At 40.1% G+C, this 18,920-nt stretch overlaps 1 protein-coding gene across 4 annotated transcripts in view; it reads right to left on the bottom strand.

The window, feature by feature from the left end:
• Positions 1-13,815: 13,815 nt before the first annotated feature.
• The window catches only part of SH3YL1 (SH3 and SYLF domain containing 1), a 153,293-nt gene continuing 148,188 nt past the window's right edge, over positions 13,816-18,920 (bottom strand). For all 4 annotated transcript variants that reach the window (XM_075598257.1, XM_075598256.1, XM_075598255.1 and 1 more), the window contains one exon: positions 13,816-14,560. In XM_075598257.1, the coding sequence (XP_075454372.1) occupies positions 14,367-14,560 (194 nt within the window). In that variant the 3' untranslated portion in view covers positions 13,816-14,366. The remainder of the gene's footprint in view (positions 14,561-18,920) is intronic.

An 18,920-nucleotide genomic window follows, 5' to 3' on the forward strand; every position in this document is an offset into this window, starting at 1 on the left:
CAAGCAGACAGTGCGTAAGGGCATTTCACACAAAGTGTACACGAACAGTAGTCCCACGGAGAGGGGTGTCTGGGGACCAGGATGGGATGGATAGGGTGCACTACAGCAGAGGACAAAAACACACCATAGCGCGAACTGTGCAACAATTTAATGAATTAAAAGACACTTCACAAGTACTTACTTACAAAGTAAGGAATCCACTGCTGGCTTTGACTATAGCCTTGCAGACCTATGCAGTTGCAAGCTTCCTCTAGCAATCAATGGCACAGATGCAGCCTCTCATTGCATTCTCAAAGAGTCTTTGACAAAGCGCCCTGCGCGCGAAACGCGTCAGAGTACCTGCCAGGACCAACATTATGTACTTGTTTTTTAGTTAATAAACTTTTTTTGTATCCTGCCTGCCTGCCAGTTCCTTTGAATTAGCTGTGCTCCAGCTACTTTCCTTCGGGATGTTTTTCTTCTACTGCGCATGCATGTGGAGCACGCTGCATTGAAGATCCTTTTTCAACTTATCTGCTAGACCACGCGGACGGCGCGGTTCTTACATTACATTCAAGGGAAGCAGCGCATCGATCAGCTGTTCTGGTGTCCCTGGCGTCGCACACATGGTGCTTGAGAGACACGTGGGAGCCTTGACTGGAGAGGCTGACGGAAATTAGCCAGTCTGCTGAAGGGATTTATTATCAACCGGCGATTCCCTTCACCAGCTGTATCAATCATCTGGAGCTGTGAGTTCCAAAGCTTCCTTCTCCTCCTCCCTCCCCCTCAGGACTCATTGGGACAATCGTGAGTACTACTGGCAATCTTTAGTGCTATTCATGTTAGCCATTTGCCTGGTTCAACACAACTATTATCAGGGGCTGGGAGAGTGAGTTATACATTACTTATACACTACCTATATGGATTTTATTATATGGAATCATTTCTTTTCATTGAGCACCGATATACTTTCTCAGTGCTGACATCAGCCCTGAGTACAAATCTTCTCTGGCTGACAGGCTCGTATGTCCTCTCTGGACAACCTCTATCGTTATCAAGTCACTCATAAGTATAATCCTCACTTGACTCATTCAATGAGACTCATCATTCTCACTTGTTCTATTCACTCGGAAATGTCAAAAATTAAAGATGAGAGCCCCAAAAAGATAGATGGGTGAGGTGTGTACCAGTCAATAATCTCTGAAAGGCATGTTTACCCACATGTTTGCGTTACCCACTTATTTATACACAGATTTGAAAATGTAGAAATGAATATTAGCAGAAAAAACTTTAGTGATTTTGATAGAGAACTATTTAAAATCCAGCTGGGACAAAGAGCAGATGTCAAATATCCAGAAAATCTTAGGGAAAAAAAGAGGAAATCTTAAGGAATTAGAAGTTTATGCCTAAATGAACAAAATATATTGAACGAAAGGTTACAAAAGTTAAGAGAACATCTGGAGTTGCTTTCAATCATTTAACATTTAGTCCTCTTAATAGGACAATAAATAACCATGGCATATTGGATTTCAATCATACAGACTTCAGTATATTTCCATCACATTCTTTTAACTCTTTGGGTGCCCTTTAGATATGGCTTCTAAATGATGAGGCTTGGCACTCATGGGGCTCCATAATGTGGTAGCTATGCCATATTGTTCCTGTTTCTAGGGAGACTGTGTTCTACAGATGCAGCGGCCATTATTTTAAGGAATCACGGCGCCGTTTTCATGTGCGCTGCATTACTCCACACGGCATGAACGCGGCCAATCGCCACAGAGACGCACGTTTATTGCAGTTGCTTTGTTTGAATTTTATGGATTGTGTGCAATTAAATGCAATGAAATGAATGAATTGTAATGTGTACAGTACTGTGCTACTGTGTCAATTTCAGGTGACCCCCCCGGACCCTACCGGCATCCTCAGCACCCCCCCGGACCCTCACGGCATCCGCAGCTCCCCCCTCCCCTACCCTACCGGCATCTGCAGCCCCATCGGTCCATCTGCAGCAGGCTCCTCTGCTGCCACCCAGTTGTGGGGTGCTGCAGGCTCCCCCCCCACCCCCCGCACGTCTCCGGTAAGTTTTTTTTTAAAAATATGCATGGGTTGTTTTTTTTAAATATATGTATTGATTATATTTTTTTATGTATTGGGGGTGGGGGTATTTTTTTATATGTATTGGGGGGTGGGGTCTTTTTAAAATGTATTGAGGCGGTGGGGGTCTTTTAAAATGTATTGAGGCGGTGGGGGTCTTTTTTTTTTTTTTTTCACTCTTTTTTTTTTTATTGGAAATATATAACCAAAGATACAGGGTTGTCGTCAGCAAAGAAAAAATTGACACCGGGCGCCTCTAATAGTGGAATAATAAAAGTGATAAAAATATGTGAAACTCAAAAATTATATATATGTATAGTGAATGAAATAACTTTCACCAAAACCGTGATACATAAAGGTAAATTGTGAAATACAATTAGGTAAATAGCAGCTCTACACCCTTTAAAGGACTGTCCAGGTCCAGAAATCTTGCATTGTCTGCCAGGTGGGGGGAGCGCTTACATTCTCAAGATGATATGTGGAAAAAAATGGAAAATACAATAGTGCAGATAGTATGGAAAATAAAAATGAGCACATGACTGAAGTTGGTACAAGAAATTCCCAATAAATATTTTAACGTATAGGAAAAAGGATGGGGGAGGGGGGACTGAAAGACGGGGGATGGGTGGAAGGGGGCGGAGGGGGGGGGGTGGAGATGGAGGCCCTTAAGACTTGGATCTAGGCCAGCCCCGGGGCTGGCGGGGGTCTTTTTAATAGGCATTGGGTTGGCTTGGGTCTTTTTAATATGTATTGGCGGGGGCCTTATTAAAAATGCCCCCGCCAATACATATTAATAAGGCCCCCGCCAATACATATTAATATGTACTGTAAAGTCAGGGCGGGGTATTTGTATTATGTATGGCGGGGTGGTTTTTTTTGGTATGTATTTTGTGGGGGGATTGAGTGAGAGTGGGGTAATTGACGGAAGGTGGGGGGAGGAAAATAGGGCGTAGAGACGCACGAGAGAGAAATACATGCAAGGTGGGAGGGGGGAGTGAGTAAGACGGAGGGGAGAGAAATACATGTGTAGAGGGTGCGAAATAGAGGGGTCTCGTGAGGTGTGAAATGGGGGTGGAGGGGGTACCGCCGGAGGGGGGGGTGGGGAAGCCTGGAAACAATTCTAGTCCTGGACCCCGGGAAATCTGTCTGCCGCCCTGGCCGCTGGTGCCACTTACATTAGTCCCAAATTCCGGCTGGGCCCTACTTCTGACGCACACCAGCCGGGGGAGGAGGCCTGAACCAGCATGGGGGAGAGGCGGCCTGGCAGCTGGCTGCAACTTCCAGCATCAACTGGCCCCCTGTAGAAGCTGGAACAGAACCAAGCTGTCTCCCCTGGTTCAAGCGCTGAGCGGCCGTGAGCCAAGTGCTGGACAGCCCCAGTTTAGAGGGTGATGCATACATTTTTAATAAGAATTAAAATATGACAATGTATTTAAAATGTTAACATGAGCATTTGTTATTGTTCTACTTCAATGCTCTTACAACAGAGGTTCCCAACATGTGGTATGGATGCCATTGATAATACACATGGTCCTACAAAATGGCACTTCAAGCTCCTGTGGTTTCTTTTGGCAGAAAAGAAACGAAAAACAAGCACAATATTCACACTGAGCATATTCTACATTTAAATAGCAATAATTACCTAGCACAAATTGAGCAAAGTAGATATAGGTTTGATATTTTAAGTGTACTGTAGGTATAAATGTTTTTACATACTGTAGATGTACTGTATATGCAACTAGAGGCTTAGGATTTTGTTTTACAGGAGGAAGTAGCATTGGAAACCATTGTCTTAACGTTTTACTTTCAGTTAGAATGATATTGAAGGATCTGTTTTAAGAACATATTTTGTAAAAAAAAATAAAGTAAAAACAATAGTGCCATCAGTTTGTATTCAATTTTTTCAGGCAGGCAAGGAAAGCATCCCTTTCCCTTTTTAGGTAAAATATCTTTCATTTGAACAGAAAGCTAAAACTTGTGTTACTTATCTAGTTTATTCTTGGCTCATGAGAGATTCCAAAATGTGAGTCATACATTTGAGGAACCATACTGAGATGCAATTTCCTCACTTCACTTTGAATGTTTACAACTATTTTATATTCTGAAATAGAAAACTGTTGTCAATAGCAGTCAAAAAACCTAATTACATCCCTAGATGTTGTTAAAACTTTGATTAAGGGGCCTTCAAATTTCTGTTCCCAGTTGCATAAACTTGGTTGACATATGACAGAAACATTGTTGGTTAAGACTTTCCATTTGGGAGAACACACTCGACATAATTAGGAACATCATTAAGTTTATTATTTTTTTAACTCAGTTTTTATTTCAACTTGAGTTTTTTTTTTTATTTGACTGTAAGCAATTACTCTCTGTCCAACATAGGGCCTCATGCTATAAGCAGCGATAAGAAGAAAAAAAAACACCAAATATCGCCAGCTTCTCAAACTCGCTCAATTCTAGTAGCCCCGATCAGCTTATCGAGGCAGATCGCCGCTTTATAATGGAGATTTCCTCTCCAAATCGCCTCGCCACAAAAATTTGGCAAGAAGGTGGTGAGAAGCTGCGAGACGGCACTTAGAAAATAAAATGCATTTTTCCTGCATCGGATTGATGCCGGGGGTCTCCGGAGCTGATACCCATTAATATCAGCACCGGAGACCACCGTCATTAATCCGATGCAGGAAAAATGCATTTACAGGCCACTTCTTTAAATGAGCACCTAACCACTAAGGCAATGAAGGGGTTAATCACCAGTGCCATGCTTATTGTGGGTATCGGGGTGGGTGAAGGGGGTATTTGGCCCTTGGTGGGTGTTTAGGCATCTTGCTGGACTGGCGCGCAGGCTGTTTTCACGCCAAACATCTATCCCTTCCTTCCTCCTCTTGCTCAACCTCTATTGGCTGGGCTAATCCTATGTGCTCACCCCCATAGAGGATCCTGGGACTTGTAGCCCCGTGCGGCTCTTGCAGAGCCACCTATGATGGCCTCCGCAACATTACACTCTGCATGCGTGACACATTGCACTGCGCATGCACAAGGACTAAAATGGCGGCCCCCGCACTCTGGGTCCGCCGCGAAAACACCGGCGTTCCAACCAACTCAGCAGCCTGCCTCCCTGCACCGAAGGTAAAGGGGAGCTCGGCTACATGTATAAAACAAAATAATTAAGTGTGCTAGAAAGTATTTTTGGGGACATGTGTTTGGTGTATCTGCAATGGTTATACTGTAGCTGAATTAATGTTGAATGTTATAGGACAAACATTATTAATGTGTCCAATTAGAATTTTTTAGAGTACAGTATGTGCACTTGGCAACTGATTTATCCACTTGGTCTTTTTAACAGAATGGCTATCCAAAAATAATGTAATTTTTTATGCTCTCAATTCTTGTTTAAAGACACTTCCAAACTTTAACTAGGAAAAAAACTTCACTTTTAAATGTGCAATCCCCATCAAAAAACCTTAAACCAAAATTAATCATATTTGAGAGTGACCATTTATAGGTAGTAACCTATATTTTATTTCTCAATAAATATTAAAATCAACATGAGTTTCAGGGAAACTCCAGGATCTCCTCTCCCATAATCCTCCTTGTTTGTTGGCTCTTCTTGCCATTTGAGGGCAATGACATCATCAGCGTTAAATCTCATCTTAATTCAATTCAATTCTATCATGTTCTATCCTAGGCCCCAGGGATGTTTAGACTTACTTTTTCCCCACTTTAAAGAAAATATAGGAGGGTGACAGAGTATGAAGTGACAGCAGTGCTCCAATTATTATGTAGATGATTAAAACATTAACAATATAAATCAGAATGAATGAGTACTCATCCGGACAGTAAATATATTGCTTTGTTGCAAAATTAATAGTATTACAAACAGGAGCACTGGTAACATTTCACCACCCTGCATGGGTATTATTTCAATTTCAGGAGTTGGTAAACATTATAGTACACAGATCCAAATTTTGAATATACATCACTAGATATTGCTCATTAAGCATTGTTCAGTTATCCAGTGAGAAATTATCAGGGATTTTAGACCATATAAAAATATATGATAACTTGAATAATTATACATGTGCCAAAAATAATGAATGGCTGATAGAGCATTGATGCCCGACAGATCAAACAGTTGAGGAATGAATGTAGTATCATACATGGCAATCTGGAGTTGTCAACTAAGATGTATATTCAATGACAATATTGAGACATTGTAATATCTGCAATATGGGTATAGCACAGAGGCAGTCCTCATTCCTTACGGAATGAGCCTACATCAAAATCTACATTTTAACCATAGCAGGGATAATGTTTTTAACTGGTGGATCCAGAATGCTTCCCTTCTGGAAATTTGAACAATTCTGTTACCCATGTAAAAGTATATTTACAAATGCTTTTATAGTAGTTGGCAGATTTTCTTAAGCCATCCATTTCCAAGATTTAACCCCTTACACCTTGTCTATGATTAACTTCAATAATAGGCTGTGCTGCACCTTTAAAGCACACAGGACAGATGTGCTCTTCATTGCAAGTTCCATTTTTTGTTATACTCAAAAAGAATATCTGGGAATCATTCAGCAGTGTGTGATGCACTTAACGGACAAGGTTTTTCTCTCTACATCCACAGGATGCAGTCTATTTATCTTTGGCATAAGGAAAATGTGGCACAAAACTGAAGTGTTTAAAAACAACTTTCATAAAATCATAGAAAATGTACTTTAAAACCGTGTTATGGTATTTTAACGGTTTTGGAGAAAGAACAAATTAGGGCTAAGCTCAGGCCAAAGCTTGAGAAGATACCATAAATGTTGTAGAACTTTCTAGGGAGTTGTCAGTTTCAACCAAGCTGAACTATCCAAAAGAAATGAAACACACCTGTGCTTAATTATTACATTGATATATATACACAACAGAATTGTAAACTAAAAACTATTAAACCCACAGTAGCCTATTTTATAATAACTTAGGTGTTACTGAATTTAAACAAGTCCATGGATAGAATTTTAAATGTACATAAACAAGTCCATGGATATTTCCCAGGAAGTCAAGAAACAAAAAACTAAGTTCAATTGTTTACATGTAGAGGTGATTTTTCATTCACTGCTAGCAGAGCAGTTGATGGTTTTATGCTTCTGACGGGACAGGGAATGAGTGCACAACCTGTTTAAGATCCTAACAAGCAAGGCAAAGTTTGAATATTTATATATTAAATACTGAGGGCAAAGTTTACTAAGTGGCATAAAACCATTTAAACATTGCTGCCAGGTAATTTGTGCACCGTTGAATTTACTACGGGTAGAAAAAAAAATTGTTACGTTTACTGTAGTTTGGCTGCAAATGTGGTGGTAAGCTGGCTATAATTTATTACATTTTATGTGATGACCTCATTGTCAATATACATTTGTGCGCTCAATCAATTTATTTCCTTATTTATTTAGTATTTCATACTTTATTGGTCACCCACTTCTCCTTCACCACAGCACACCAAGCCTAGGCAGGATAGATGTCAACCCCTGTTGTGAGAAGTGACTCTGTTGCTTCTCCACCCAGCTCATTGCTTATGGAACCTTCTCCTTAACAGAAAGAGGAAGCAGACAGAGTGGAACAGTGCTTCAGAACAGATATATCGACCCTTTGTTTAGCATTCTGTGAGGATAGAATGCTGGTACTGTGGGCACTTTGTTAGTATTGGTGAGGTAATGGAAGAGAAGCAGACATGTTACCAGAGTCTTCCTATAATACTATCAAGTCTGCTATTACTTGGAGGGTTTTCTCCAACAACTCCAAGTAAGCAAGATCATTAATCAAGCCAGCTCCTAGGGTATCAGGAGTCACCCCTAGGAGGGCGAGAACTGTAAGACCTGTGCATCGCTAAAGCGAGCCCAACTGTCGGCAGGGTTGATGGCATACATCAGTTAACCAGGCATTTTTATTCTGCCTAACTAACTGCATTCCAACAGGTAAAACAAACATTAAAAATACTCGGGGCTATTATGTCTGTCAAATTATATCTGCCTAATAAAAATGTTTGGAAAAAAAAATACTCAGGGATCATGGAAAGAAAATAAATACAGAAAAGAGCACACTGTAATGACAGACAATTTAATTCCTTGGTAAAATCTGTGATACCACAGAAGCAAAGGCATGAAGTACAGGAGACAAGGCCCAGCACATAATGGAATAGGCAAGGCTGCTACCATTCAATAACTGAACCTTACTCAATGACTGTATAAGACTACTCTGAAGATTTACATAGACCATGGAAATCGTGCCCTCTTTGGCCTTCACAAAACAATATTTTAGCCTGTTACTGCTAAAGTATCCAGCAATTGATAAGGTTGTCTTGGCAAGTGAGACAAAGTTTGAAATGGTGGAAAGATGACAGCAACCATCTAAAAGGAAGGGAACAGAGGACACCTAAGTGGCTAGCATGCTGGCTTACGACTATGCCAGCATGTTGGGCTGGAGAGCTCAGTTTGTCGATAGATAGATGGTTGCCAGCACAGAAAGACCTGTACATAAACTGGAGATACAATACTGGAGATCAGAGCCGTATTCCTTTTAGGAATTGTCTTGTCTCTTAAAAAACAAACCTAAATAATCTTTTCGGACAATCTCAACAAACAAGGTGGCAACAGAAATCCACAGGCAATGAGAGAAGTATCCAGAATTTTCCAATGGGCAAAGATGAAGGTCTACATAACACCTCCTGTCTTTCCGTGAGAAAATTAAGCAAAGCACTCACGTATCCTGAGCTAAATAGAACATACATAGTAATACTCACCAACAAAAATGTGGTCTTTATTGTGTATAAAATCATAGTATAACAGGCCATGCCTGTCCGACCGGTTTCAACATCATGAACGCCATTCTCACGGGCCTCGTTAAAACAGAAATTACATGTCTTCCCTTTAAAGCTGTATACATATACACTAAACAAATAAGAATTAAGCACATACTTCTAACAAGTTTTAAAAGAAACACTAGGCAAAAAAGAAACTAAGTTTCAATGATCAGTGCTTCCAGATTGTTGAATACAGTGTTACAGTCTCTATACTAATAAGAAAAGTATCCACTTGAGAGGAAACAAATACATTCAAGGCATCTTGGAGTCTGGCTATTTGTGAAGATATGATGCTCAAAACATGGGAAAGGTGTATGAATAATGTCCTTGGTTGATAGTACAAGCAGTAACTGTTGTGAGACAGTGCTGCTTGATTCTCTTCCTATATGGACCACCACCCTAGAGCTGTTGATATATAGTCCAGAACTGTTCCTCCCACTGTATGTAAACTGTAATATGGTGAGGAAACAAAATGTACTTACAATACGATGCTGTTGGTTCCTCATGCGTGCCTCACGCTATGCCGGTAAATGCGAAGGATCCAGAGGTATGGAGAAAACGGTGCACAGCTGCAAAATTCGGAGGGCTACAATACTGGAGCTAAATTAAAAATCTTTTAATGAATAAGTAACAATATGGCTAGATGTAGTAACCAAGCAACTCTAACACGTTTCACACATGTTTCAGCGCTTCATCAGAGAGAATGCACCTTTATTGCAAACGGAGGTTTAAATACCTTTTTTTCCCCAACCGGAAGTGACGTGACGCTGGTTGCCATGCGAGATAATATCAACAAGACTCAACCTAACGAGTTAAATGCTCATCAGTGACCAACTTCTACTGTTTCACATTTTTCAATAGTACTGTATGTAGTGTGTCACATACAGTATTTATGCTGGCAAAGCTAACACTTTGTGCTAAATAAATGTATCAACAGGATATACTTGAAAACGAGAGGTAACTATCAATGTATTACTTCCTGGTAAAATATTTTATAAATAAAAAATTAAATAATATATCGCACTAAAGGCTCACGTACAGAGTATTTGCCCGCTACTATAGATCGGCCTGGAGGTGGAAAAACATGTTAATTTACTTTGTGACTGTATAAAAACTGGTGACTGGAAAAGAAACATGTAAATTGACATTTTAGAGGAGAGACAATTGTTATTCATTGCTTTATCAAGTATACAATTACATTTACTCTGAATAGTTTTAATTGGGGTAACTGTAAGAAAAGAATTGTAATTCAATTCTGAAACTTAATCTGATGAATTCAATATTACCAGTAAACCTCCTTTCAGTTTTCCTATACTGTAGATGATAGATATATCTTGTTGTAAATCCTGCAGAAGAAATCTTCCTGTGTTATTTGTTGGACCCCTTAAGTTTAGAAGTATAATCTTTGTTTATAAAAATGTGATTCAATTTGTCTAAACACAATATTTTTAAATGTTTGTACAGATGGACTTAAACTAGTTGTAGGAACAGAAGTAGAGGGTTTCATAATCTTTCAAATCTATATTCTGTTACACAATGGGTTTTCTTTGTAACAGGGCCCGTCATAAAGGAAAAAGTTGTAAACCTCTACAAAATGTGAACATATTTTTGAAGATTAGCAATGTTATCATGATATTTAGGAATAAATGTTAATCCTTTATGTAGTAATTTCTTTATCTGTAAGATTCCTGATAGATTAAATAGATTTTGGACTGGGTCATGGTGGATTTAGTCTGAGAAGCTCAGCTCGACTTTTTAAACGTGCAACCTGATTCATACAGGAGAATGGTAATTAGAATATGGAGACATGTCTTTAAATCACAAGATGTACTTTGACATAGATCTAATGGCAATAAATTCGAGCACAAAGTTCCAGTCTGTGCAAGAATGAGCAGTGAAAAGACAATTATTAGATGCAATGTCAATCCCTTGGATTTATTATGATAGCTAATGGGTATAAATAGCAAGCAGGTACGTTAAAGCTCCAAATCCCCTGTGGAAATAACAAAACGCATAGGGAGGAGCTTATTGGTGCTGTCAGCAGGTGTATGATCGACACGGATGAAGCGGTGACGTCATCGGGGAAGCGTCCGATCACACGCGGCCACGAGTGGGGAGAGAGACGCCGATCCGGCACTGCTGAAGCCGAGTTGTTTGAATACATGTCGCGGACGGCATTCTTGTAATCATTCGGGAAGGCATGATACATTGTAAGTGTGTTTTGCCCTAATTTTAATTTTTTTTCAGTAAATTGTTGCTGTATTGCATCATTTTCTCCTATCTTTTATTCTGGGTATATCTGTTGGATGATTGTGGTGTGAGAATCCACTTAGTCTGATACATTGGAGGCATTCAGAGTACCACGTGGTGTCCGTGGAGAGAAGCCGTTTGATAAAGCACAGATTCTATCCACCGAATACAACTATTTACTATTCTGTAAGTAGGCAGTTTTTTCCTGTTAAGAAGAGTTCATATTGATCCTGGGTACTGTGCAATGGTCTGCTGTCTTTTCTTTTCATGACAGGAGGATCCAGGCTAAGAAAAAGGTTTCCCAGGATTACAACATTTGGATAATTTTGCCACTACCCTTTCCACTTATTCCATTGGGACATTGCACTTTGGACATTATATGTGGTATTTAATTATCTTTATTATCTAAGCGCTGGGGACTGCTTTTGTTTTCCTTTCTTGGGGACTTATCCCTGTTTAAATAAAGCATCCTCAGAGCTCTGAGAATCCAGCAGAGAGATAGTTAATTGCAGCCACTCAATTTACTAGTCTCCTCCTGGACTAATGAGAGCTCTGTAAAAAGCTGTGTGAGACACAGGAGAGCGATTCCTTAGCTCACATTTGGGCTGACAGAAGGAGAGCAGAGAAGACTGCACACAGACACTGTCTTGAGCACAAAGGCTGTGCTGAGATCAAGACACCCAGACACCTATATTTCCTGGACACAGAGGACCTAGGAACCTGCCAGAGGCTGATATGGAGGGTCAAATGCTTAAGGTACTTCCTGAGACTTTGATGAGGTGATAGGCTGGTAATGGGAATATCCCTCCAGTCCTGCAGATAGGGTCTGGGGAAGTAAGTTAGGCCTTACAAAGGGACAGGGGTTTGTTATGTTTTGCCTGGATAAAGGAACAGGCACAATAAAGCCAATATATAATTTCACCTTAAAACAGTCTCCATTTGCATACCTCTGCACACAACTCTTATAGGCACCATTAAATACTTTCACAGAGCACTACAGGTTGGACGTCTTTTCCTCTGCAGAAGCCAAATGTGGTAGAAACGTTCAGGCATTTGTTGAAGAACAAGAATTTGAATTCCACCCATATATCCATTGGTCTGCGTAGTTATGTGGTAGAAGGAGAAAGAGAGAAATGTCCTTACTACTATTTCATTTTCTCAAGAGCCCTCCCATAACCCTATGTACTACCCAGTCTGGGAAAAAAAAGAGAGCAGAGTCTTGGAGTAGGAGGAGGAGTATCCTCTGATAATTTGCGCCATAACTTCACTACAAAGTGAGAGGGAAGAAAAAGGTCATCTTTTAGTTTCTCCACAGCTCAGTTAGAAAAAGCAACTAACCAAATATAGAAGGAAAGCATTATACTGTATGTATCTCTGCCTGTCAGCATTGTCCTATCCCATCCACACTACTCATTGGTGTGTGTGTGTGTTTAGTCATCGAAGGACTTGGATAAAGTGAAATAATGTCTACCTTTCATCAATAAAATGTGTGTATGAAGTGGTTTGACGTACATACTGTAGATAGAAATCCTGCCCAAATACATGTACAACACGTTGATATAGTTTTGTTACACAAAACATTTTTCTAACATTTTTCTCAACACAAACAGTATTTCTGGATGCTTTTCTTTCTGCACCTTCGTTTTTATTTTTTCTATTTTCCTTAGCAGTATTTACTCACACGACAAGTGCAAACGTATTGGCCATGTGTACAGGTACTTTTATTTATTATTTTTTTTGACACAACACGCAGACATGTGTACATGTACAGTACATACAGCACATGCATAATCAGGTCTTTTAAAGTTACTGTAGTTCATGGTTCTGACAAACCTAGCAAGATTCAGTAAGAGGAAGTTTAAAAAGTGAGGGGGGGGGGGGGGGGAAACACGTTTCATCTTCAGTGCAGTTTTTTTTATTTTGTTCATAATTTTAAAAAATTGCTATAGTTTCATTTTGTGCCTGCATGTCAATCAGAATAGCTCAACAACAAATACTACTGAATATACTTCAATAGAGGCTGAATCGTAGAGAATTCACAATAGGCAGCACATTTTAATAGACCACAATATTTTAATTAAATACTGTATGGGCTAGAAAAAAGAAAAAGCAAGAAAATAAAAACCTCATTGTATATGAAAAATAAAAAAATATAAAGCAAAAATGTTGCTTTAGCAACATTTGAGTGTCAGGACCTTCTGCTTACATTAATGTTTTAACAGATAGGCAGGGAACGTGGGCAGACTTGAAGTCCCTGGACCATAAGTACCATCATTGAAAGCGACATGTAATTGCTACATTGTGGGTACATTTTTCCAACTACTTAGGTTCAATAATATATGAACATTTCCCTGCTTATTTCAGACTGGTTCCTTAACAGATGCAAAATGTTGCACAAAAGATTTCTAAAACAGTGTGTAAGTTTTATGTTTGCTGCTCGCTGCCACACTTAATAAATTACACCAAATGTTTTAAAGAATAAAAAAGACCAAAATCCCATGCAACAAAGTTCCTATAGCTGAAACATTTTTTTTGTAACATTAATTGCTTTATTTCTTGCAGCTCAAATTCTTCATAGTTTTGTTGCAGTATTTTGTTTATGTACATGAATACTCTTATCTGAAAATAAACACTGTGCACAAAAAAAGTTTGTATTCTGAAACTCATTCCAGTTTTATTCAAGTTTTTTTTTACAAAGGTTTATATTTTATTTGACAAAAACGCTCCACCGTACAGTGTACATCAAATAAAAATACCACTTTTGAGCACATTCACTTGTCTCAGAAAGGTCTGCAACCCTGCCTTTCACCATTATTTTTGATCATACAAAAGCACACTGTCATCTTTTTGCTTTTGTCCAGGGATCGATGTTAAAATCGACAAGAAGCAAAAGGTGGCACAGTGTACTCAGTTGCATGTCATTACCCAGAATCCCTGGCTGCCATGGATGCATTGTATGTTAAAAGATAAACGGTGAAAGACATGTGAATGTACTCACAAATGGTATTTTTTTTATTTGCTGTATACATATTTTATTTAGAATTTCCTAAATGTCCAGTATATCACGGCATGATAAAGAATAAATCCAATACAATGTAACAATGTTTATTATATGTAACAACTTCACTGTCCAAAGAAGCATAATACATTAGTAATCCTAACTTGAGAACCAGCAATGTTTTCAACAAACTTCATACCTTCAGTTCAATGAGACATAATTGGCTGGAAAAATACCAGTGTTTCCTTTTAATCTTCCCTCCCACCAATCAAACTGTAAATCTGTTTTTGTTGTCACAGTAATTTTGTCGCCAGCTTGGAACATGAGGTCACCTGGTTGTTGTCCTTCAAATGGATATAGGGCTGTGGCAATTATGCAGTCACCTCTTGAACTCTCTAAAAAAACAAAAAAGACATTTAAAAAAAATGATTAATCACCAATACATGTACTAAAGTATTGTTCTGTAACCACCTTGTTTGATTAAAAGTAGCCAGCTATCTTATGACTCACCAGCAATAAAAGTAATCTTTCTGTTTAGGTAAATATCTTTTCAGGCTATACTCTTGTTCACTTGCAATGTCTGAGTAAGCGAAAGCACTGCTGTGTGAATCTGGTTGTGTCTTTTTTTTGTTTTTTAATTTAGACTAATTTGACCAGATTTTAGCCTGGGATTTTTTTGAAAACCCATTTTTATTGAGATGACATCGAATAACATCACTTTTATTTAAATATTTTTACATTTCAGAATTATGTACCAAATACGATACAAAGAAAGGAGAAAGAACATAAATTAATCGGCAGTATAATCCCCTCATAGATGAGCATAGCCCATTTTTTTTTTACTTAATGAGTTTAGTTAATATAAAAGTTATCTAATGTCAAATCCTGGATCAGGGCTCCTGATGGGGGGGCGGGACGGGGGGGGGGGGGGCGGGGGCGAAAGCAGTCGAAACCGGAAAGTTAGGCACTGCTGGAAGTCGCTCTCGGCTGTTTGGGTGGGACTTCTGCTCTCGGCTGGGACCCTTTCCGCTGCAGTGGAGAACCTGAACAGATCGCGCACCACTGCTCCACAGGTAGGGCCAGGGTGGTGTGGGGAAGGGGGCAGAGTGATAAAGGGTTGGAGTCTGAGAGGAGAGAGAGGGGGGAGGAGTAAGGGGGTAGAAAGAGAGGGGCAAAACAGAGGGGAGGGGGAGAGTGACAGATGGGAAGGCTGAGAGAGAAAGAGAAGATAAAAGATAGAGAAAGGGGGATTAGAAAGCTAGAGGGGGTTAGAAAGGAAGAGGGGAATAGCGAGAGAAAAAGGGAGGAAGACAGAAAGAAGTGGAGAAAGTGATAAAAGGTGAGGAAGTGAGAGAGAGATGGGAAAGTGTGTGAGAGAAAGAAAGGGGGAAGCGCGTGAAAGAAAGGTGGATTACTTTTAGGTCAACTGGGGATTGGAGCGGACTCTCCACCCCCAGGAATGCTGTCAGCAACCCTGGTCTGGATCTCTCATTTTTGTAATAATGGAATCACAGCATACACAGTTCTTATTTGCCCAAAATATCTTTATCATCAGCATTTCTACATTGATGGATGGATGGATGTATATTATTATTATTTACGTTATCTATATGGGACTAGCACTCCCATTATGCTGCAGTGGAAGCGCTGTATGCTGGGTAACAATGGGGAAAGACAGGGTTGCAGACCTGTCTAAGACATGCAAATGAACATACAGTAATATTTACAGTTGCTTTATGCTTTACTGTGGAGGGTTTTTGTCACTTTTTTTACCCACCATAACCTTAATGACAGTGGTGATTACCTAGTCTAGTCTCAAACCTGCTTTGCCATTAAGACCAGCCTCACACTGATGATACCCATCAAGGTTGAAACATGTACAGTATGTGAGTAGGTCTAATGGCTTTGCATCTCATCCCAGCCTCTGTTTAAAAGCTGTGTTTAAAACAGCATGCATTGGCTTGAGGATTGGCTTGTGTAATACGAGCTTGAGACAAAAGGTGGCACTGAGTGCTCATTTGCATGTCATTTCCCAGAATCCCTTGCTGCAGTGGAAGCGCTGTATGCTGGGTGACAATGGGGAAAGACAGGGTTGCAGACCTGTCTAAGACATGCAAATGAACATACAGTAATATTTACAGTTGCTATATATATATATATATATATAGCAACTGTAAATATTATATATATATATATATATATATATACATATATATATATATATATAAATAATGGCGGTGCAAGTCCCATATAGATAATGTAAGCAATATTACCATTCTCGCGTACGGTAAAAAGAGAGCACTCACGTCCAGTAATCCAAAATGATTGTATTATAGGCATATACAGATTGGGCGTCCTTTTGTATACTCCGTGTTAAAGGTCTTCACGTCCGAAACACGTAGGCGGTTGGCACAACCCCTTTGGGTGATGTTCAGTTGTTAAATAAAGTAATTTATTTTTAACCACCTGGCTCCCTGGCAGTGCGCTGCTTTCCCCCCCTCTATATATATATATATATATATTTATATATTTATATATATATATATATATATACACACTCATACACACATACACACACTCACACACATTACACATATACATACAGCAGAGACTGCAACTATTCTAACACAAACCAGTGGCAATCACCAAAAAGACCCAGGTACACGCTGGATACATGCCTTAAACTTGCCTTAAACAAGCCCCAGCATTTCTGCATTGATTAATCAGATTAACAACGGGATCCCTGTCAGTCCTGTTCAAACTGAATGGGACTGCCAGGGAACCCTGCTGTGTTAATTAGTCAATGCAGAAATGCCTTAAACAAGCCCAGCACATACCTAGAATGTAACCGGGCTAGTTTAAGGCAAGCTTTAGAATAGTCGTGGTCCCGTCTGTATATATATATAGTATCAAATGGAAATATTACTGTATTTTCATTTGCATGTCTTAGACAGGCCTGCAACCCTGTCTTTCACCATTATCACCCAGCACACAGCACTTCCACTGCAGCAATGGATTCTGGGAAATGACATGCTAATGAGCACACAGTGCCACCTTTTGTCTCAAGCTCATATTGCAGGCCTATCTAAGACATGCAAATGAACATACAGTAATATTTCTATTTGCTATATGCTTTACTGTGGAGGGTTTTTTGTCACTTTTTTTACCCACCATAACCTTAATTGATATATATATATTGTGACAAACGGCTTACTCCGGGACTCCGTCGTTTGTCCGGGACTGTTTAGAACACGGTCTTTTAGGGTAGGTTAAATGATGAGGCGTCACGTACTGTTCCTTTAAACAGGCTATGCCTGGTTTATTCAGTCCCAGGCACTGAGACTGCCACAGTGCATACAACAGAAAACAGATCAAAACAAAAGCTGCTCACCTGAGCGATAACTTAACTTAGATATCCCTGACTCAGGGTTGGACGTGGCTTTTCCACTTCCAACATCAAAACACGGTACTTTTGCAGTCTTACACAAATGAACAGAAAGATTGAACCTGTTTGGGGAAGAGGCTTCTCCCCTCTGTAGTTCAGCAGCCTTCCAGCCTCCTGGCTCTTGTGGGGAGACCAGAGCAAACAGGAAATCAGTCTTTCATACCTGATTCCTAATTAGCATGACAGGTGACAGAAATCAGGCAGCAGACAAACTCTGGTCTGGATCTCTCATCCCTCAGTTCCAGCGCTTGCCAAACTGTGGGATGGAGTGTATGTATTATAAGGCTGCACTCCCAGGCCAAACAGGATAGAAACTGTCTAGTATCCTGGGAGCCCTATATACGGAATTTATTACCATCCCCTGGTTTCTGTCACATATCCTCCCCCCCAGCTCAGACCTCGAGGGATGAGCGACCATGGATATTAGGGAGTGCATCCTTGACAACCCGTCAGCATTGCCATGTTTGTGCCCTGACCTGTGTTCCACAGAAAATTTAAAGGGTTGTAGGCTTAGGAACCACCTGGTCACTCTAGCATTCTTTTCCCTGTTTTGACACATCCAGGTAAGGGGTGCATGATCTGTGACCAACCGGAATTTTCTCCCCAACAGGTAGTATTTGAGCGTCTCTACAGCCCACTTTATTGCGAGACACTCTTTCTCTACTATGGAGTAATTTTTCTCCTGGGGATTTAGTTTCCTACTTAAATAAAGGATGGGGTGCTCCTCACCTTGAGACTCCTGGGAGAGTACCGCCCCCAGCCCAACCTCAGATGCGTCGGTTTGGACTACGAACTCTTTGGAGAAGTCAGGTGTGACCAACACTGGTTGGGCACAGAGAGCTTCTTTCAGGCTTCTAAAGGCCTGTTCGGTTTCGGGGGACCACTTTACCATTAGCGGTCCTCTTGCTTTTGTGAGGTCAGTTAGTGGGGTTGCCTTAGTTGCAAAATTGGGAATAAACCTTCTATAGTACCCAATTAACCCCAAAAAAGTCCTTACTTGTTTTTTTGTAACTGGTCTTGGCCAATTTTGTATCGCCTCCACTTTGAGTGTTTGGGGTTTGAGTAAACCTCTGCCAATAGAATATCCCAGATACTTGGCCTCCTCCAGACCAATAGTGCATTTAGCGGGGTTAGCAGTTAGTCCAGCAGACCGGACTGCGTCAAGCACAGCTTGGACCTTTGGAAGGTGGGATTGCCAATCTTCACTATGGATTACCACATCATCCAGGTAGGCGGCAGCATACCGAGCATGTGGTTTTAAAATTTTATCCATCATTCTTTGGAATGTGGCGGGAGCTCCATGTAAGCCA

The sequence above is a fragment of the Ascaphus truei genome, chromosome 4, assembly GCF_040206685.1.
Source record: "Ascaphus truei isolate aAscTru1 chromosome 4, aAscTru1.hap1, whole genome shotgun sequence".
NCBI classification, from domain to species: domain Eukaryota; kingdom Metazoa; phylum Chordata; class Amphibia; order Anura; family Ascaphidae; genus Ascaphus; species Ascaphus truei.